The 22742-nt window shown below is 33.6% G+C and overlaps 1 protein-coding gene across 21 annotated transcripts in view; it reads left to right on the top strand.

The window, feature by feature from the left end:
• The window catches only part of LCORL (ligand dependent nuclear receptor corepressor like), a 164441-nt gene that overhangs the window by 51737 nt on the left and 89962 nt on the right, over positions 1–22742 (top strand). For 10 of the 21 annotated variants that reach the window (XR_012918641.1, XM_076001132.1, XM_076001134.1 and 7 more), the window contains exons 3-4: positions 4893–4972; positions 5897–6035. Coding sequence is in view for 19 of the 21 variants with exons in the window: in XM_076001132.1 (XP_075857247.1) it covers positions 4893–4972; positions 5897–6035 (219 nt within the window). In the remaining 2 variants the exon portion in view is untranslated. Of the gene's footprint in view, positions 1–4892; positions 4973–5896; positions 6036–7649; positions 7697–22742 lie in introns of those variants that run through there. The other 11 variants (XM_076001133.1, XM_012737507.3, XM_076001124.1 and 8 more) reach the window with 6 other exon arrangements.

The raw sequence follows: 22742 nt of genomic DNA, 5'->3' as shown, positions 1-22742 counted from the left end.
CCTGTTAATCTACTCCTTTTTCCCCACAACATGGCAAACACTGATCTTTTTACTGTCTCTGAAGTTTTATCTTTTCCAGAATGTCATGTAGTTGGAATCATACAGTATGTGGCTTTTTCAGATTTTCTTCTTTCACTTAGCCATATGCATTTAAGGATCTTCTGTGTTTTTTCATGGTTTGATAGCTCCTTTCTTTTTATAACTGAATAACAATGCCTTGTACATATGTTCCACAGTGCTTATCCATTCACCTATTGAAATAAGTCTTGGTCACTTTCAGGTTTTAGTTATTATGAATAGGCTGCTTTAAACATTCATATATGCAAGTTTTTGTGTGGACAAAAGTTTTCAACTCATTTTGGTAAATACTTAGGAGCACCATTGATAAATTATGTAAAAAGATTATGTTTAGCCTTGTAAGAAATTGCCAGACTATCTTCAAAAGTGGCTGTATCATTTTGCATTTCCACTAGCAATGAATGAAAGTTCCTGTTCCTCCACATCCTCACCAGTCTTTGATGTCAGTGTTTTAGATTTTAACCATTCTATTAATAATAAATATGTAGCAGTGTCTAATTGTCTTAATTTGTAATTCCCTAATGACATGATATTGAGCATCTTTTCATATGTTCATTTGCCATCTGTATATCTTCTTGGGTGAAGTATCTTTTCAGATAAGTTTTGGTATTTGGGTATAGGTTTTGGTATTTGGGTAATGATGGAATCATAGAATAAGTGAGGAAATATCTCTTCTACTTCCCTATTCTGAAACGGATTGTAGAGAAACCATCTGGACTGGTGCTTTAGTCTTGGAAGGTTTTAAGTTATTGATTTAATTTCTTTAATAGATGCAGACCTATTGAGGTCATCTATTTAACCTTGTGTTAGATATGGTATTATAGATTATGTCTTCTGAGGAATTGATCCATTTCATCTAAAGTTGTTAAATTTGTAGACATAATGTTGTTTATAATATTCTTTTATTAATATTATCCTTTTAATGTCTATAGTATCAGTAGTGATGGCCCATCTTTCATTTCCGATATTAGAAATTTGTGTTTTCTCTTTTTTTTTCTTAATTGACTAGCCAGGCTTGGCTAGAGGTTTATCAATTTTATTGATCTTTTCAAAAGACCAGCTGATTCTAATTTTTAAGAGGGCATAAAATATAGACTGGAGGATCTGTAACAAAATGTTAATCATTGTCTTTGGATGATGGGATTATGAATAATTTTTCTTTTCTCTGTACTCTTAATATAGTAAATATATAGTTTCATAATGAAAAATTTTTTTTTTTTTTTTTTTTTTGTTTTTTTTTTTGAGACAGAGTCTCGCTTTGTTGCCCAGGCTAGAGTGAGTGCCGTGGCGTCAGCCTAGCTCACAGCAACCTCAATCTCCTGGGCTCGAGGGATCCTTTTGCCTCAGCCTCCCGAGTAGCTGGGACTACAGGCATGCGCCACCATGCCCGGCTAATTTTATATATATATATATCAGTTGGCCAATTAATTTCTTTCTATTTATAGTAGAGACGGGGTCTCGCTCTTGCTCAGGCTGGTTTTGAACTCCTGACCTTGAGCAATCCGCCCGCCTCGGCCTCCCAAGAGCTAGGATTACAGGCGTGAGCCACCGCGCCCGGCCCTGAAAAATTATTTTTTAATTGCATTGCCCACTGTTTAGTATCTTTCCCCGCCAAATCAACACAGTTATAATCAAGATCTTTATAAAAAATCTCATTTAATATTCTCCTTTTTCATTTCTTATTGGGTTTTGTTTCTAGGAGCTCTAAATTTATATCCTATGGATAAAGGATACTAAAAAGAACAGAAATATTAAAAAGAAATGGGGTTATTTAGAAGAAGACAATGAGGTTATTTACAAGAAAACAAGTTCAACATCTCTTAAACTTGTTAGATGTGTTACATGTTTTAATTTAATTTTCACTACAGCCTTAAGATACATTTATTATTCTCTTCCTTTTACGAACAGGGAAACTGGAATTCAAGAGAGGTTAGGTTGCCTGAAGCCACATCTAGTATGTAGAAAAAGCCCATGGTTCAGTACAGAGGTTCTCTGATTTCAAAGTCTGGATTAGGCAAAATGATTGTAGCCAGACTTTTAACCATAGGAGAATAAATCTATGGTGGAAGGTTGACCTTTGTCAGTCATTTATTATCAGTTTTCATTAGGACATTGCCTTTTATCGATAAGGTATATAATTAACATTTCTTGAACTTACACCTAAAGTTTCAAAAAGAGAGAGAACTGCTTTTAGAGAGGAACACCTGATTCATTGTCAAATTTTGATAGGTAAAATGAATGTTTTATTCTAGTATTTATTTAATGTTTAGTGACAGAAGATAACCTGGGGAGAGGAGAGGTATCTGGCCTAGAATTTATTTTTTAAAATTTGTTTTCCCATGTAGAAAAAATATATCTCACCATCATTTATTTGGACTCAAAATCCAAAGTTAATGTAGAAAGAGTAATTATTAAATATTTGTAAGTAAATCTATACATTTTGAGCTCTGCAAAATTTAATGGCCTTTATGTATTCAATGTATTATTCAGTGCCATTTACTTATGTAGGCATTTATTTTGATTAACATTTTCTTGAAGAATCCCTGTTAAAATAACTAAAATAAGTGACATAATCTCAGCATGCCCTGAGTTTTATTTTAGAAGTGACAATTATCTTAATTAATCTAAAGTTGCCACTTGAATCAACATATTTATCACTGAAATTTCTTGAAACCTTATAAATATTTTTCAAAAATACCTCTTCTCCAGGTCTACTGGCTATTTTTAAAAAATCCTTTCATAAGGCCATGATAAAAAAACAAAAAGGAAGTAAGATTTCCTTGACCTATCAAAATTATATTATGCTTGGCATATGAATCATATTTTGTAATGATAATGCTGCATTTCAAACAATTCCAAAATCTGTTGTACACTTATGGGTGATCTGGTTCAGCTAGACTTGAAGATTTGGATGGGGTTAACATCTTCTCCACAAGAACTTCAGGTCTGAGACTGGAGGAGTAATGACTTAATGGGGCAAGTTCCTTTTATGTTGGATGGTGGAAACTCAGAAAGACTGGTGGAAACTTGCCATGCTTTTTAATGCTTCAGCATGGAATGGCATGTTATCACTTCTTCGCCATTTATTCCATTGATGAGAGAGCAATGCTTCCCTAGTAAGAGATGCTGTGCAAACCTTACAATCAAGAAGAGTCTGTATATGTGATTCTTTTCTAGCCAGGGGATGAAAGGTTGAAAATAACATAAGCCTACATAGCTACAGTTCTATAAGGACTGGGTTTTTAATTGTATAGATTGCTTAAGCTTTTTGATTTGTCAGATTATTTACAGAAAGTGACCAATTTTCTTAAGCATATATTTAGTTAAAATTATCTGTCTTCTGCAAATTAACCTTATTAAATACACGTTTAATGGTCCAGGATTAAAAAGCAATGACTAGTAATTCTACCTTGTTGTTTATAACTAGCCTTTTCATGGTGTTTTATAGTTTATAAAGTATTTTCCCATTTTTTCTTTTGATCCACAAAGATGTTAGGTGATATGATCCTTATTTTACATGAGGTAATTAAAACAAAAAACTGTGTAGCTTGAAAAAGTTACAACTTAGTAAGTGGGATTCCATCCCAGATTTTGAGAGGCTTCAAATTCACTTATCTTTCTGGTACTGTATACTGCCCTTATGTTCCCTTTCCAAGTTTATATAAATATTAATAATATATTTGTGTACCACTAAAGAAGTCAAAGGGAGATTTTACTATACTCTTTATAGTCCAACAAATTATATTATCATCTATTCTGATCTGTATATCTGGCTTGATTCAGGGGGGTTCTAGGGGCTAATCCTAATTAGTATTTATTCATTATAATTCCAAAAAAGATAAACTTTATTTTCTGTGTAACTTAGCAGAGACATATATTCAAATTCATTATGTATTTCAAAAGTATGAGAGAAAATTATGGTAGAGCAGTGTTTTTCATATTAGTCACAGTTTAGCTGCCTCAGATGATAATGATTTTATGTTTGGAGTTTCATGTATAGATTTATTTGGGGAAAGAAATCAGGGGGAGTTTCTATTGCAATGGTTAAGTTCAAAAATAACTGACCATACCAAGTATGGTTAGGATGACAATGCTATTATAACTTTATAAAAGTCCTTCAGTAGAAAATGTTTTTGTTTTCCAGAAATTGTCTAATATATTACAACAGTTGAATTGTAAGGCATATTCTTCTGAAAGTAAAATCCGTGTTTTGTATTGACTAATATACTTAATTTGTTTACCTGATTTTTACTCTAACTTTTGCAACAAAGCCTTTTGAACAGTGTAACAAAAATCTGATCTGACTTTTGAACTATGGGTTTCTACTTGTTTAGTTGGGCATAATTTCATTTTCTTAAATCTGTGCACTTTTCTAGTGCTTTCTTCCATTTCCCTATTTTGTGTTGTCTTTTGTAGTATGCAAAATTTATTCCTTTCCTTTCCATATCTTCCCATTTGTTCTGTTTTCTTTCATAGTGAAAATAAAATTAATGGACATTGATAAATTGAATCTTTCAGAAGGTTAGATGATAATTAAAACCCTTTTGTTGGAAAATTATTAATTTATAAACAGCTCATTCTTGCTGTTTTGTCCCATAATAGTGCAGAATTACTCTCCTTACAGCCCTCTCTGTTAATTTCTTTATAGATGTCATCAGTTAATTTTAAAGTTAGTCCTTCTTCCCTTACTATTTAGTAGTTAGTTACTGTTGTTGTTGTTTTTTTTTAACATAAAGCATTGCTGTGGAGAGTGGTAATTTTATTTGTTTTAATAGAAGTTAGTGTATTTAATGAATTTTTTCCCTCTTTTAAAGACTGTGAACCAGAAGAGCTGACTGACTGGTCTATGGATGAAAAATGTTCATTTTGTAACCTACAGAGAGAAGCAGTCAGTGTAAGTTTTAGTGCTGTGAAATTTTTTTTAAACTAATGCACAATTGTAAAACAATTTTTTTTTAAATCTAATTTGTTCTGAAAATTTGTCACTCAGTGGAAGTTTAAATACTTGATTCTGGTAAATGAAAATAATGTTTTAAAGTCTTATATTAGAAGTCTAACATTTAGCTTAACTTGCAGGTGAAAATGCTAGAAAACTCATCTTTTTTGCTTATTTATTTCACATTTCTTTCTTATCGTTCCCTGACTCATGAAGTTCAGTTCAGGTCTATTTTATATTTACAAATACAAGGGTGAACTCGGAGGCCAACTTTGATCCGAGACCACCCTAAAGTCTGATTTCTTAGGCATCTATAGTAAGGGAATAATGTGCTATTTTTTTTAGCCTTTCACTTATTCTTGAAGTCTTTTGGATATCATAGTTATCTCCTGTGTAAATGATGAAATATTTAAGTGTCTACTGTATACAGGGCATAACCTACACAACCAGCATCTTATGTGGTGGGAAGTCCTGATTCCTTTTCTACTGTTGTGAGAAGGGCTGAGAAGAAATGAGAACTTGAGAACCTGTACCAATTTTGGTCAGATTAGTGGGTAAACATATCTGCTTTGTTGTTAAAACTCTGATAGGATTACATAACAGGCATGCCATGTAATGAATTTATTCAAGTATATTTTATCTGCTCTTCCCTTTTTTTTTTTTAAATACAGTTTTGCTAAAGAATAAGGCTATTTTAACCCTCTATCAGAACTAAATTTCTTTTTTCCTGACTCTTGTCCCAAATTTTGTGTTCCCTCTATATAGCTTGATATAATTTAAAAGAATAAATGGGTATTTAGAGAATTAACTTTTTGCCATTTTTAATGGAATTCCATGTTTAAATAAGTGATTTTGTATGTTGTTGTTTTCTTATACTTGTAGGATTGTATACCATCTCTTGATTCTTCACAGTCAACACCAACGGAGGAGCTATCATCTCAGGGCCAGTCCAACACTGATAAGATTGAATACCAAGCAGAAAATTACCTAAATACACTCTTTCGAAAGAAAGGTAATATTGGTATGTTTTCTCATTTAAAATTTGCAACAGAAATCTAAAATGTTTCAATTTAGTTTTTTGCATGCCAGTCTCTACTTCATTTTTGATTATTTCTTTATCCTTAAAGTTTCTTCATATTTTTAGGGACAGTAGGATTCTCACTCCCTTGGATTAGGGATTCCTTTTCAGCATTCTATTCTCAAATCTTTCCCTGACTTTATCACCCTGACATTTTCCTTGTCTATTAAAAGGCCCCTTTTTAAAATTTTTATGCTTCTGGTCTTTCTTATTTTATTACTGTTCTCAAGACTTCAAAAGTTGTTTGTTATTCAAAAAATTACAGATATATAATATTATACTACAAAGCTATCTCTAATAATGTAACAGTTAAATCATTTATGTGCATTTTTGGAGTATATTTGCCAGCTTGCTGTTTCAGTATTTATTTGGTAGCTTGAATATGATTACTTGAATTAAAAAGTTAGTGTTCTTTTTTGCTTCTTGTCCCTCTTAATGATTCAAAGCAAATAGTTCTTGTTTACTTGTTCCCTTACTTGACACACATGTATCAAGCAGAAATAGTTTTTATATTTTAGTTAGGAAAACTAGAAGCACAGAACATAGAAGCAGAGAACCTTCTTCCATTTTTTGTTCTTGACTGTTCCTGCAGGAGTAGAGTGTCTTATTTCTACCACAGGGGCCTTTGAAGTGAGTTACAATGTGTGTTGGGGTAGGGAGGTGGATTGTTGTATCTCTCAGCTTCTAGAGATTGAATAAACATTACCATATTGTCATTTAGTTGTTAACCCTATTTTTCTCCTCTTTGGAATTAGGTGTCACCAGATGTTTTCTATTAAATTGATAACTTTCATTTTTTATTCAGTGATGTTAAAATAGTCCTCACCTTTGAGAAAAGAGTCTTTTGTTTAGTCATAAGTGTTATAAGTTCTTTAATGTTGAAATATGGGAATCCTCTGATTAGAAAAATTATTAGTATAATTCAAAGGCCTGAAGTTAAGAACTTTTTAAGTGCAAAAGACTGAAGATCTTTTCCTGTGTGTTACTGAAGTACTTAGTGTTGAGAAATTTGCATTGTCTTTTAAAAGAAATTCTGTTTTCAAAATTTTTAGTCTAAACTATGTTAAAAATATTTTATAGCCAGGCGCAGTGGCGTGTGCCTGTAGTCCCAGCTACTCGGGAGGCTGGGGAGGGGGGTGTGGTGGTGGCAGCAGGTAGCCCAGGAATTCAAGGCCAGCCTGGGCAATATAACAAGACTCTATCTCCAAAAATAAAAATAAAAAACAAGTATTTTACATGCTTTCTTTAGTAAGTTTATGACATATTAATTTAGAAGATTTTATTCTGTCAGTATATTTATACTAGAAAGAATTATGTTATCAGAGTTATCACTAAGAGAACTGGAGAAAATATACACATTTACACATGCACACATATACACAGTAAGTTTCATTTACCTTGGAACTCATTACTCAGTCTCATTTTCCTTTGAGTCATTTGTAATGGTAATAGCTAGAATTATCAATTATAGTAACTTTTAATTTTTGATAGTATGGAGTTAGCCTGTGCTCCATTCCCCTATTAAGAGTAATCAGTAAAAACTTGGTACTATTTCAGCTGATTCAAGCATCTGGGTCTCCGTGAGGTCTCCGACCAATGGTTGGGTGAGTGTTCTTGGATATTTAGTGATTTCTCCATTTGGGGATTTTTTGTTTTTTCTTCAAAATCCTTTGAAAGGTTGCACAGAGTTTTTAAATTAAAGATTCTTCTTAGTGTTTTTGCTTTATTTCAAGTCTTTGTTAATTTCTTTATTTGTAGTTCATCATCACTTTCCAGATTTAATTAAACATAAAGGTTTTTCTACTTTTTACTTGGAGTTGTTTTTATCGTTTTATTAAATTTTTAAAAATTTTCTTTCAGTACAATTAGAGATTTCCAATATGATCTGACCACAATGGGGCTAGAAGATAATAACTCCTTTATTTGTTGTTTTTTTTAAGTTCTCCTATTAACTGTACTTTGAAATAAAAGCCAAGAAATTTGTCTGTAAAAACAGGAAATACTTCTGAGTCTTTGGAGTAATGAAGATTTTGTTTCCTGAAGATTTCCCAAATTTGGTCACTTTTAAGAATTCTGGACATTAGTGACATTAGTATTACTGATACTTTAAATCTGTTGCTTAAATTTTGGGAGCATATACATGTTGATCATCTTGCAAAATATAAAGAAATCTTTTAATATCCTTATTGTACCTTATTTATTTATTGTCTTTCCCAACTTATGTTTTTGGGGATGTGCTAATGATAAATGTAAGCTATTATTATTGAGAATATTACTACTTGGAAGAGGGATGATAATTGATGTCATCAATTATGATTGAGCACTAATCCCTTTTTTATGCTTTAATTTAATTCCTTATTAAAATGTAGGTGTTGCTTATTATTTTAACAGGTAGGGAGAATGAAGCTCAGAGACATTAAATAACATGTCTTTTAGCTCTGTTTTATGAACATTTGAGCCCTCAAAGGAAAATTAAAAAGATGGAAGATGTTCTCTGTGAAGAGCACCTAGATTCTTTTTAAGTACTAAGAAGAAAATCTTTGCATTCTTTGCTATTTAGCAGCCTAGGATTAGAATTATTTTATTTGAATTAGGCAGACTAGAGAAGAACTATGAGAAAGGCTCTGTATTTCTCATAGGTTTCTAATTTTCTTTTATATGAGCTGTGAATAATTTTAGTGATTGGTTCCACTATAGTGTTTAATGATAGATTGTAGGAATGTAACTGGCCTTTGACTTTCTTAGTAATGAAGGAAACTTATTCCTTAGACTAAATACGGCTCAAGCAATCCCTTCTAATTAGAAGCTAATCAGAAATACCCTTTCAGGGTTGAATAAATTGGGGGGTGAAGGATGATTGTTCTTCTCTAAATGCAAGCATTCTTGACTGACAATGTAAATTTGATGTGTTTCATTCAGGCCTTAAGTGGTTCATATACAAGCGTTTCTTTGTGATATCGTTGTGGTCATTCTTTGGATTTCTCTTAAATGGTTTGCCCTTTTGGAACTCTCAGGGAACTAACTATATGTTAGTGCCATAAAATAATTCCCATACCATTATGAGCTGCATTGAGAGGTATTCATGAAAAGATTTTTCTTCTTTTCTTATTAGGTACTTGTAGGATATTAATCAAATTCTAAGAACACACTTAAAATTAGATCTGAGTTTAATGCTTCTTCACATTTCTAATAAAATCACTCTTTTACCTGTGATACCATCCATAGAAGGAATTAAAGGAAACCTACCAGGTCATTCATCATCACCCAGATTCTTGTCTCCCTTTGCCTTTTTTATTTCCTAATTTGACTCAATCTTCTACCCCTTTATGAGCACCCAAATCCTTTCTGCATGTCTCCTGGCACTCATCTATTTTCTGAGTGTTTACTTTATTGCTGTAATTGAAACCTATATATTTATAAAGGATGCTTTTGTAACCTCTCACTTGCTAATTGTTTTTAATTCCTTACTTTACATAATACAGAGATGATAAACTGGCAGGCCATCTCCAAAATCTTTGTAGTTGTTTCCCTATCATTTATTTCTCCTACTCCCTCAAAACTCTGAGCTCCTTTGAAGCACATGGCATCAAAATAGTCCAGCTACACTACCATGTTGCAGATCTCTGTCACCTTTTCCTACTGTTCCCATCGTAGCTCATGGTGACTTCAAATTCTATGTAGCTGTTACATCCAACACGTTGGCCTTTCAGTTACTGGATCTGATCTTTCCTTCATTCTACTTTAGCTACCTTTTTCCACATCCCTGCACTTTTACCACCTCCAAAATCTGATTTTAACCATCCCCTTTCCTGACTACCATATTATTCCAATATTCTTATTTCAATATTTTAGTTTTATTTTTTCATTTATTTTATTGATACATAATATTTGTACCTGTTTATGGGGTACATGTGATGTTTTGATACATGCATACAATGTGTAATGATCAAATCGGGGTATTTAAGATATCCATCACTTCAAACATTTATCATTTCTTTGTGTTGGAAACATTTCACATTTTCTTTTCTCTTCTAGCTATTTTGAAAACTACAATGTATATTGTTAGCTATAGTCACTACTGTGCCATCAAGCACTAGGAATTATTCCTTCTATCTTACTATATGTTTGTACCCATTAACCAGCCTCTCTTCATCCGTCTCCCCTTTTCAGCCTATGCTAACTATCATTCTACTCCCTACCTCCATGAAATCACCTTTCTGAGCTCCCACACATTAGTGAAAACATGAGATGTTTGTCTGTCTGTGCCTGGCTTATTTCACTTAACTTAATGACCTCCATTTCTATTTTGCTGCAAATGACAGAATCTCTTTCTTTTTCATAGCTGAGTAGTGTTCCATTGTGTATATATACACACCACATTTTCTTTATCTGTCCATCCATTGGGAAACATTTAGGTTGATTTCCTAGCTTGACTATTATGAATTGTGCTGCAGTCAACATGGGGATACAGGTATCCTGTTGGTATACTGATTTCCTTTCCTTTGTATGAATAACAAGTAGTGAGATTGCTGGATCATATGATAATTCTATTTTTAGTTTCTTGAGAAGCCTCCATACTGTTTTCCATAATGCTGTTCTAATTTACATTCCCACCAACAGTGTGTAAGAGTTCCCTTTTCTCCACATCCAAGCCAGCATTTGTTATTTTTTGTATTTTTGATAGTAGCCATTCTAACTGGGGTGCGATGATATTTCCTTGTGGTTTTGATTTGTGTTTTCCTGATAATTATGATGTTGAGCATTTTTTTTTTCATATACTTCTTGGTTATTTTTATGTCTTCTTTTGAGATTTCTCTATTCAGATCCTTTGCCCACTTTTTAATTGGATTATTTGTGCAGGTATCCAATATATATACATATATATTTTTTTTTTACCTCATTGCAACCTTCAATCTATTGACCACACTACTTCTCTCTGCTCATTGTCTTCTTGTGACTTCACTTTTCTCTTTACTCAGTTCAGATACTAGGATTGATCATTGTGATCATTTTTTATATAAAATCTTAACTCCCTTCCCTCTTGCTCCCTTTGTTATATTTGCCTGCTCCCCTGTCATATTTGCCTTATCTGTGTTTTAATTCAACTCCAATTTATTACACACTTGCCATGGAACAGCTGAACTTGAGTAGAGTAAAACACCCAATCATCTTGTCTTTCCAGGTCTCACTTACCTAGTCAGTTTCCTCTCTTATAAGTAGTTGTTTTATCTCTCTTTCCTCAAACCTCCAACAACTAAAAATCCTTCCTTTTGGTAGCACAATAACCTTCTAACATATTATGTAGTTTACTTACATATTTTACTTATTGTTTTTTATCTATTTCCTTCTGCTAGAATTGTAAGCACCATAAGAAATTGGATTTTTGTATTTTTGCTAACTAATGTATCTCAGGGACCTGGCACACAATAGATGTTTAATAAATATTCATTATTGTCCACACTTTTACCATCTCTACTTCCTGCCATCCCGTATCTTTTCAACCCATCCCACTTAGACTTTCTTAATCAGTTGACATCTTATTCAGCCTTTCAGCACCATTTGATAGAGTTGATTACTTTTCTACTTTGGTTTCGGGGAAATTATACCCTTCTCATTTTCTTACCTTTCTCACAGATAGCTTCTTTCACATGCTCTTTGCTGGAGCTCCTAGCTCCATATCTTCTTCTCAAACTATGAATATTGAAGGGCCCCAGGAGTTAGTCCTCAGCTGTCTTCTCTTCTTGATATACCTTCACTCACTTAATGGTCTCTTTCAGTCCTACACCTATAATTATCATGTGTGTGCCAGTGATACTTACATATTAAATCTAATCCTGACCTTTCCTCGAGCTGTACTCTCTTATATCTAACTGCTTACTTGGTATTCTTCACCAGAATGTCTAGTAGGCATCTTAAAATGACCTACAAGACACCCAATTTTAATCTATTTCACTTTCCCAGCCTTTCCCATCTTGGTAAAAGGTATCACTCTTAACCTGGTTGGTCAGGCCGAAAAACTAGGATCCTTGCTTGATTTCTCAGTGTCTTTTATACCCCACATCCAAATTGTTATCAAGTCTTTACATTCAAATCTATCCTAAATCTGACCATGTCTCGTCATTGGCATTGCTACCACTCTAATACAAGGCTTACTATGTCTGGCTTCTGCTACTGAAGAGACTCCCAATTGGTCTTTTTGTCCCAACTTTTCCCCCTTTTTCACCAGTTCATTTTTTCACACAGACAGAAATATGTTTACAAAGCTGAAATCTGATCATTATTCCTATCCCTAAAAGCTTTTAGTGGCTTTGCCTATCATGTGTAATAAAAATCTGCCAAGAACTATAGTTCTGTCTCCTCTTTGACCACATCTGCTACTGCTCATTCTCTTGAAGACTTGTTGGCTTTTTGCTTTTCCTCAAATGTGCTACTCTTATTCTTATACCAGGGTCTTCATACTTGGTGCTACCTCTGTCTGGAATCCAGTACACATTGTTAACTTCTTCATATCATCAGGAGTTACCCCTGTCTTGACCATGCACTGCCTTGACCACCCTATTTATAATAACTCACCCTTGTCACTTTCTTTCATTATTCTTTTTTTTTTTTTTTTGTCTTTCTGACCTTTCTTTTAAAATGTGTTTATCTGCCACTTCTAGAATATAGGAATAACTTGTGCAGGGATTTTGTCTGTTTTGCTATATCCTCAGAGCCTAAAATAGTACCTGGTTCAGGTGATACTCAATAAGTTAATTGAGTGCATTAAACCTTTTAGAAAAGACATATTTTAAAAATCAAAAGCAGTCCTTTAAAATCATGATTGTCCATCCACAACTTTTAAAAAGACTGACAGTACAATATGCTAGACCTTTAGGAAAACATCTTAGTGACTCCTTGAAGGTGACAAGCAGGTGTTAACATTCTAAGATGTTCTGGAGATCATCCCAAAATACTGAAAATATAAGTGATTCTAAATTCCTTTCAGAAATGTTTAGTCGTTGAATTATTCTTTCAGTGGTTTCACCCAGCCTAAATACCCTTTTGAGGAGGTGTTTTAAATTTGGGGGAAGATATAGTTCTTTTGTTTATCTTTATATAATTCTTTGGGAGTTTGTCTAAACTTCTTTGCATATTCTAATTCATTTGAGAAAGTATAGTCTGGTGGATGAAAGGGAAAATTGCTGACCTAAGTGTCAAAAGAGATGTAATTCTATTGGGGACCCTATTTTTTGAATTTCTATCTGTCTTTGGATAGTATTTCTTCCCTGTACTCTGTCTCTAATATGGGAGAGAGTGAAATTATCCTGTATCCAACTATATTATATGTCACAATCTATGTATATATGCTTTATGCTTAAGTGCTAAGGAGGAAGAAGCACTTTTATGTGGAAGTAACAGAACCATATATGCTATGAATATTAACTTATAGTTTTATATAAATCTTTTAAATAATATTTTCCTGATTTTCTTGAGTAACTCATGAACTCATCAACTGTGTCATCACCTGTGTGTTCTTTTGTAGAATGCTACAAATTTAGTTCTTTCTTTTCTCTAAGCTTGACTTTCCCCTAAGCAAGATTAGCATGTTGGTCTTTATAAAACATATTTCAGTTCTATGACTAGTTCATTAATTCCACAAAGATCTGCTGAGTTTCTACTACATGCCAGGACCTGTTCCAGTGAACAAAAGACAAAAAACCTTCTTGTCTTCATGGACTTTTATTGAAAGGAGTTCGCTATTAGGTTATTAAATATGAAATATCCGATTTCAAATCAAAAGTTTAGTTTATTGTATCTCAAACAAGAAGCAGTACCATTAATCAAAGTACGTACCTAAACTGCCAACACAGTTTTGCCATCTTAATGGTAGCTTGCTTATGTCGGCAGCAAAGAAGTCTGAGCAGGTGGCGATGAAATTGTGAAAGGTGTTTTCCACAGCTTGTTGAGAATTGAATATTTTTCCTTGCAAGAAGTGGTCCAGAGTCTAGAATAAGTGCTAGTCAGTTGGTGCAAAGTCTGGTGAATATGGTGGATGACAGAGTTTCCAAGTCCAGCTTCTGTAGTTTGACCAGCGTTGTTTTTTGTGACATATGGTCTTGCAAGAGGATTCGCCTATCTGTGTTGACCAATCCTTTTTTTTCTATGAGACAGAGTCTCACTCTGGCTAGAGTGCCGTGGCGTCAGCCTAGTTTACAGCAGCCTCCAACTCCTGGCCTCAAGCAATCCTTCTGCCTCAGCCTCCCGAGTAGCTGGGACTACAGGCATGCACCACCATGCCAGCTAATTTTTTCTATATATTTTTAGTTGGCCAATTAATTTCTTTCTATTTTTAGTAGAGATGGGGTCTCGCTCTTGCTCAGGCTGGTTTCAAACTCCTGACCTTGAGCAATCTTCCCCCCTTGGCTCCCAGAGTGCTAGGATTACAGGCGTGAGCCACCACGCCCGGCCTGTGTTGACCAGTCTTAGCTGCTTAATCATAAGCATCCTCATCATTTCATCCAGTTGGTTGCAGTAGACATTCACTGTAATCAACTGGCCAGATTTTGTGAAGCTGTAGTGGTTAATACCAGTGCCAGACCACCAAACAGACACTATTAGCTTTTTTTGATGACTGTTTGGTTTTGGACTGTGTGTCAGTGCTTCATCTTTATCCAACCATTGTGCCAAACACTTGTGATTGTCGAAAAGAACCCATTTTTCATCACATGTAACAACACAGGGTAAAAATGGTTCGCCTTTATGTTGTGACAGCAAAGAAAGGCAGGCTTTCAGATGATTTCTCTTCTGATGCTGGTTTAGTTTATACGGTACCCGTCTATCCAGCTTCTTTACTTTGCCCATTTGTTTCAAATGGTCTAGTAGTGTTGGAATAGTAACATTAAAACTTGCTGCTAATTCATGCATAGGTTGAGATGGATTTGCTTCCACTACAGCTTTCAGGTTATCATTATCCACTGTGGTCTCAGGTTGCCCCGGTGGCTCATTTTCAATATTAAAATCATCAGAATGGAACTTCTGAAACCATCCACATTCTGTGCATTCATTAGGCACATCCTTCCCAAACACTTCATTGATATTTTGAGCTGTCTGCACTGCGTTGGTTTTATGAGGGAACTTATTTTCAAAAATAACGTGAATTTTTGACTTATCCATGGTTTCACAAAAGTTTCTCTAAAAAAATTTTGAAAGTAATCACAAAGTAAAATGTATGTTTGAAAGACTGAGGGATATATCTTTATAATAAAAATAAAACAAGAAGTATCAAAATGAAATGTCAGAGATATCAACTGTCAGAATTAGTACTTAAGAGAATTGGACATTCCATACTTAATAACCTAATAATTAAAAAGTTAATTATATTTGTGGTCAAATGCATGTATAAACATACACAAATCTCATGCACGCTGGATATACACAAGTATCTATAAGTGTTGTGGAGACAGAAAGAAGAGTGTAGAGAATGGAGGTGATGATCACATTTTTATAAATGATAGTTGGATGATATTTGAGTAAAGATATAAAAAATTGAGGTAGCAAACTATAGAGATCTTAGAAGAAATATATTTTAAGAATTAAAATAATAACAATTTTGAAAAATTATGGATTGTGCATATGATAGGTGCCTGCCATTCCCATTCTTCAGTTGTATAGAATATTTGATTTCCTTTGAAGACAAATCTCAAATTATAGCATTTTAAAGCAAGAAGGGAATTTAGAAATTATTTGTCTTTGTTTCTTTACATACAAAGCATAGTTTACATACAAAGTTTCTTTACTTACATAGCAATCAAACAATTTGATCAAAGAAACAGGTATTATAATGTAAACAAATAATGAAATGATGTTAGCTAATTCATGATCGCCAGTAGCATTTAGCAAAATAAATAAGGCATTTAAAAATGTTGAATTAATGGATTATAGAATTGCTTGAATGAAATTTGATGGTAAGTAAAGATAGAGGTTTTAGTTCCTGTTGTTTGGTGGTAAGTTAAGCCAAACCAGAGTAAACTTGTGAAGCAGTGAAATTGTAAATTCCTGAGATTCATCCATGTCTGAATCCATGGAACTAGCTCTGAAACATCAGTTAAAGCCATAGAAAATGCAATGGGATGAAAAAGAAAGCTTCATAATAACTGAATTTTTAAAATTTCCTTCACTTGTATTTTTTTAGCTCCTGATCACCCAAGACTGTGCTTGTAGTTTCATTTTTTAATGTAATGAGTTCTCTTATGTCATGATCAAACTCACTTGTAACAGCAAACATTTTATCCTTATGATCTAAAAATTTTTTAAAGATTTGGTGTCAAGTATCTGTGACTCATTTATCTTTTCCTAAAAGTAAACATTAAATTGAAAAATTTTCTCAGTCGTAAACTTTTCATAGTGTGATGTTACTGATTCTTTAACATTGTCACTCTACTTCATTGAATTCAGCCTCCTTTAATAAGATATATGACATTCAACATTTTCATGAACTCCTGGAAGTTAACAAAAAATGTGCTAGATTCTTTCTTATTCCGTTCATTGTTTGTTCTGATTCTTTTCTCCAAGCCTGATTGACTTACAATTTCTTGTCATCCAACTGTTTCATAAATCCTGCATTAAAGAAGTGTGAGTTGTATTAGCATCTCGCAACAGATATTTGTCATCTATGTGAAGTATGATCTCCTTTGCCTATAGGCTACATTAATAACATTTATTAATAATTGGTAGGCAAAAAGACCATTTAAATATTATCTTCTAAAACAACTAACTAAAGAGAGATGTACTTAAGCAATGTCTATTATCAGGATAGCCTAGTTTGGAAGGTTTTCTTTTTTCATAATGTTCTTTGATGAATCATGAAGAATAGTTCTACACAACATCATGAATACCTCCTTTACATCCAATCTTTATGATATGAACCTCATAAAAGAAGTATTCCACTCTTTAACATTACCTTAAGGGCTCTGGAGTTTTTGAGGTGGTATACCAACAAAGGTTTTGGTTTAATGTCATCTTCACACTTTACACTTAAAAAGCAGTGTTGAACTATCTTTTGACATCCTGATGTTCTAACACTGTTCTTTCTTGTGTAAAAACCAGTTGAGGTGGCATTTTGTTTCCCATAAAAGCTATAGTTCATCAAAATTGAAAATGTGTGTAGTGGTTTAAACACATTTGCCAATACTGTAGTTTTTTTTTTTAATTCACCAAGGAATACTGCTGTAGCCTCACTGTCAATAGAAACTGCTTACTAAATTTTAATCTTCAAAGTATATCATTTATACAATTCTTAAATTTCTCAAACCATTCTGGACTTCTTTAAAACTCAACTCTTCACTAAATCATTGCCTCCTTCACCTAAGTTATATAACAATACAGTGTGATTCAGGTTTGTTATAAGATTTTAAGAAATTTTTGTGGAATTACAAAAAATAGTACAGATAATTCTACTTGAAGTGAGAGCTCAGAAGAAAATATACTGTTGCCAGTTTAGGCTTTACAATAGAGGTAAACAGTTAAGCAGAATTTCCTCAGTAGAAGAAAGCAAAGGGAAAACGGATGATTCCTATATCGGTGTTCTTTAGCCAAAGTAACTAACTTTGGCTGTGTTAAGGAAAAGGGGAAGAGTTATTGGGAGACTATTGAGTATTGAAGGTTCCTAAAATTATTGAAGGTTCCTAAAATTATCTAGAGTCTAGAGGACCACTTGGCAAATAATAAGGAACCTAGGAAAATAGAGGAACCATAGCCAAGGACAGTTTATAATAAAGAAACATGTCTTATATAAGCTGAGGTTTATGGCTTCCCTAATGTGCTTGTTTTTCCAATTCCTGAAAGGAATCATTCCATTGGCTGAGTGCCTACCCACCTTCAGCACCATTGGGACAGAGAGACAAAAGATGGATCTAGCCTCTTCTACATCTGTAGTACAGGTAGTCAAAAGATGGAAATAGCTCTCTAGAAAATGAATATACCCAAACAGACCAGGTATATAAAAAGCAGAAGATTATAGAGTTGTCAGGTGAATTGTGTATGTTTTTTATTAATAGTGCTTTCTACCTACTAGCTAACTCCCTGGAAAAAGTAGGGCTGGAGTGCTAAAAATAGGAGACTTGGGCGTTAACAGTACAAAAAAAAAAAAACAAAAAAAACACAGATATCTATTATAACCTTTAATTTGCTAAAAACAAGGACACCGGACACCTCCTCAGCCTTTAGGTGGCTTAGATTATACAGTATTTGACTCTGTCAGTCTTTCTTAAAAACTCTTTTTTTTTTTGCTATGCCATTTTTTGCCAGTTCTCTCTTTACTCCTCTGCACATTTGTTTCCCTTTATCTCTCCTCTGTTTTTTTCTCTTTAGTATGAGGAGGGAGGTACAAGTGGGGGTAAGGTAGTTTTTCTTGTTCTTTATTTCATTAAGTGTTGTTTTTTCTTAAGTTTCAATTCTCAGCCTCCTTTTAATTTTATGCATTTTCTCTAGACAGTCCTACCTAATCCTATAATTTTAAGCCCTCACATTCTGTTGATAGAAAATCTGTGTTGCTAGTCTTTATTTTTCAGGTTCATATTCCTGGCTGCTTCTAGATTATCCACTTTCAGATATAACCCACAAGAATTTTGAAGGAGGTAATATGTATGTATAACATTGAAAAATATTACTGTTTTTTTTTTTTACTTCCACTCCTATGTACCCCTTTGCTGTGCTGCTAGATTCCTCTCCTGTGAGCTACTGCAGTACTATATTTTTCATTCTAATATGTTTATGTGAATTTATCTCTCTCCTTCGTCAAACTGGAAACTCTTTGAGGGTAGATACTGTCTTTTATTTAACCATTTTTATAATACATAGCACATAAATTTATGCTCAACAAATGTTGAATGAATTTTTCCTCTCCAATTCCCCAGAAAATGAGGAGTCTAAAAACTCTATTCTGTGACCGAAGTTCCTTAAATAAATAACTTATATTGTAAGTTACTTTGAGTAGAAACTTTACTCTAAAATACTTGTTGAGTAATTGAGTCTACCAAGTCCACTCAATCCCATTGATTCTACTTTGAAAAATTAATTGTTTTATTGGCCATGCAGTTAGGTGGTTATGTTTTTTTGGCTTTATTATGGCCTTCCACATATTTATCTTGACACTAATTTTCTTTTTAAAACAAAGCCATTATCCTCTTACTCAAACTTTGGTTTCCTGCTGTTGTTTAGTATCAACAGTAGAGGCACACTGAAATCGGTACTTAGATGTACTTCAGTGTTTTTGCTCCTTCCTGTTTCCTCTTTGCTTGATGAACCCTAAATCATCTTTCAAGGAAGAAATGTTTCATCTTCTCTCCTTTCCTGATTTTTTTTTTCCATTACTTCCAGGCAAAAATGAAAGTTTCCTTTCTAGATTTCCTGTAACACATTGTATATGCGAAATGGAACAAGAATTTTATGTGCTCTGCCAAGAGGAGTAGAATAAAAAATAAAAATCTGTATTATGTGGGCATCTGTTCTTTTTGTTAGAATACACCTTATAGGGACAGTGATATGAGAGATATATGAATTTACTGTTCTTTTTTTAAAAAATTTTTTGTTGTAAGTTGGGAACTTATAATTGTATAAATTTATGTGAGACAAAGTGACGTCATGATTTATGAATCCAATGTGGGATGATTAAATCAAGCTAGTTAACATATTCATCACTTCAAATACTTAACATTTTTTATGGTGACAACATTTGAAATTTATTCTCTTAGCAATTTGAAATGTATAATACCCTATTATTAACTATATTCACCACATTGTTCAATAGATCTCCAAAAAATAAAAACCCCAAACCATATTCTTTATAACTGAGATTGTGTACCCTTTGACTATTATCTCCCCATTGCTCCCACCCCACAGCCTCTGTAACCACTCTATTCTCTATGCTCCCAGCCCTCATCTGTGTAAAAATTATCTTCCATAAAACTTAGGAACAGGCTGCACAGCAGAAGGTGAGCTGTGTGTGAGTGAGTGAGACTTCACTTGTATTTATAGCCACTCTCCATCACTCTCATCTCTGCCTGCGCCTCCCCCTGCCACCGCATGGAAAAATTGTCTTCCATGAAACCAGTCCCTGGTGCCAGAAAGGTTGGGTACCACTGATACACAGTAGTAAAGTTCAGAAATATTGTTAAGAGTCCAAACAAATAAAGAAAGAGCCTATTCAAAAGGTGATGCAAAAGCAGTTTCCTGGTCATCATTCACCTTCTCAGTTGGCTTACATATGCAGATATCTTAACATTTTGTTCCCTGACATAATATGTTCCTAAAGTGGGTTTTTTCAAATTCCTGGGCTCAAGCCATCTTCCTGCCTCAGCTTCCCAAGTAGCTGGTACTACAGGCATGCACCTTCATATCTGGTTGGTTTTGTTTTTTAACAATAACTGATGTTTACACATTCAGTGCTCCTGCCACAAGTTTTATGTGTGTGTTAGAGGATGCTGTGAATAAAAGAGTTTGATATTTTTAAGCTTCTTGGAAAATCTACACATCTTTGAGGTCTGCTTTTCTCTAACTTTTCTTTTTATTTTTCTTTATTTCAAGTTTTGTCTCCTTAGGTTTGTAGGTTCTTCATGATATTTTAAATGTTTTAAATTAAACCACAGTGTTTATTGTTTATATACTTTACAAACAGTAGTTATCTGTGTCAAAAATAGCAGGTTGTTAGATAACTAAAGTAAAAATACTGTGACAGTTCTTCAACTTAGTTTTTTTTAAAGATGTACTTTATCAAAGCATAAAAAGAAAAAATTTTGATTTCTCTTATAAATGATGTGTCTAAAACTCTAACCCCAGAGTTCTTAAAATTATATTGCCTCTTGGTATCTTAACTATAAGACTTTAACTTGATTGTAATCTACCTACAAATTTTAGATAGCCCAACATACTTAATTAGGTAATATTAGAATCTAAAATGCAGGGTCTTTTAAGGAAAAAAGAAAACTTTTTTTTTTTTTAGGAGAGTATCTTACTGTATTACTCAGGCTGGAGTACAATGGCACAATCATAGCTCACTGCAGCCTTGAACTCCTAGACTCACGTGATCCTCCTGCCTTAGCGTCACTAGTAGTTGGGACTACAGGTGCACACCACTATACCTAGCTAATTTCTTTTTATCTTTGTAGAGACAGGTTATCACTATGTTGTTCATGCTAGTCTTGAACTCCTGGGCTCAAGCGATCCTCCTACCTCAGCCTCCCTCCTGAATCTCTAGGATTATAGGCATGGACCATCAAGCCTGGGTAAAAAAAGACAACTTTTCATTTCAAATTAGCCAAAGACTGAAATATTCCAAGTGTTCTGAACTGAAATAAAAAGGGAGAAGAGGAGGGGTATGTTGGTGGGTCAGCTGTTTTTTTCCAGATAATTTTCTCTATGTACTGTAGTTTTATGCATGATAAAATATAGTGTAAAAAAATTTTAGTTAAAAGCTAGCCACTGAATCAATCTACCATCTCAACTATTTTATAAAAGTCTCAAGTTCTGTTTTGTCATAATTTTACGTTTGATATTTCTAATATCTATTCTCACATAAAGATTATTTTTATAAATACAGTTTTCATAGCAATAGTACTTTATTAAACATTCTCTAATATATGAGTTTTCCTTTTTTCTCATTTAATAATATATAGTTACAATTTTGTTTTTAAGAATTACCTAATCTCTGAGGTACTTTGGAACCTCAGTGGCTAATTCTTTCTGGATTTCTCTTATTTGGTATTGACTAGTTGTATATTTTATCCTTAGCCTGCTCAGACTGTTTTGTAAAGTTTGTCTATAGACTTCCCAGCTTCCAAAACTGTCAGAAACAAACTATCCAGTTTGATGTATTTTGTTATTGCAGCCCAAATGGACTAAGACAAGTTCTTTCTAAAATATCTTATATCTTATATATCTTATATATCTTATATAAGATATCTACTGAAGTGCCAGGCTTCTATTTACATTGATATATATCCTTCCTAACATAAGGATTCTCCAATAAAAGGAACCATGGCTCCTTGAAGAAGTTGTTTCCATGGCTGGGGCTAGGAAGATACAAGATGAGTTTAGAGCATTTTGTGTTGCCAGACAATAAGTGCTCAACATAATGGGAACGCAGGAACCAACCTGAAAGAGTTTCTGATGGCCAAAGTTGCAACAACAATTTGAGCAACAAAATACATATCAATAGTTATGGATTATAATCCATAGAATAAAATAAATATCCATGTTTTCATAGTAATATGGGTGAGTAAATAATGAGAAAGAAGGGACAGCTGTTCCTTACAGAAAAATTCCAATTTTAAAAAGTATTGATAGAATAAAGGAAATAAAAACTACCCTTAAAACACCATAGTAATAATTGTTGCATCCACCAATGAGTGCTAAAATCAGTGGGCAAAAGTTTGATGAGAAACAGGATATTTGCATGGTCTAAAAGTGTCTCCCCCAAGATATTAATTACTTAAAAGGAAAGAAATATTAACTTTGCAGTAGAGTAACCCAGCAGACACCAAGCTAACCAAGTGATCAAGATTAACATCACCGCGGAATTGGCATATCATGTACCCCGTTTTGATGCACTGAGAAAAGCGTATCACATGTGCAGTATTTGTGCCAAAAATGCATAACCTCAAACTAATTATGAGA

Source organism: Microcebus murinus, chromosome 3 (genome assembly GCF_040939455.1).
Source record: "Microcebus murinus isolate Inina chromosome 3, M.murinus_Inina_mat1.0, whole genome shotgun sequence".
Taxonomy (NCBI): Eukaryota; Metazoa; Chordata; class Mammalia; order Primates; family Cheirogaleidae; genus Microcebus; species Microcebus murinus.
The sequence above is the reverse complement of the archived record's forward strand: the minus strand, read 5'-3'. Positions and strand labels throughout refer to the sequence as shown.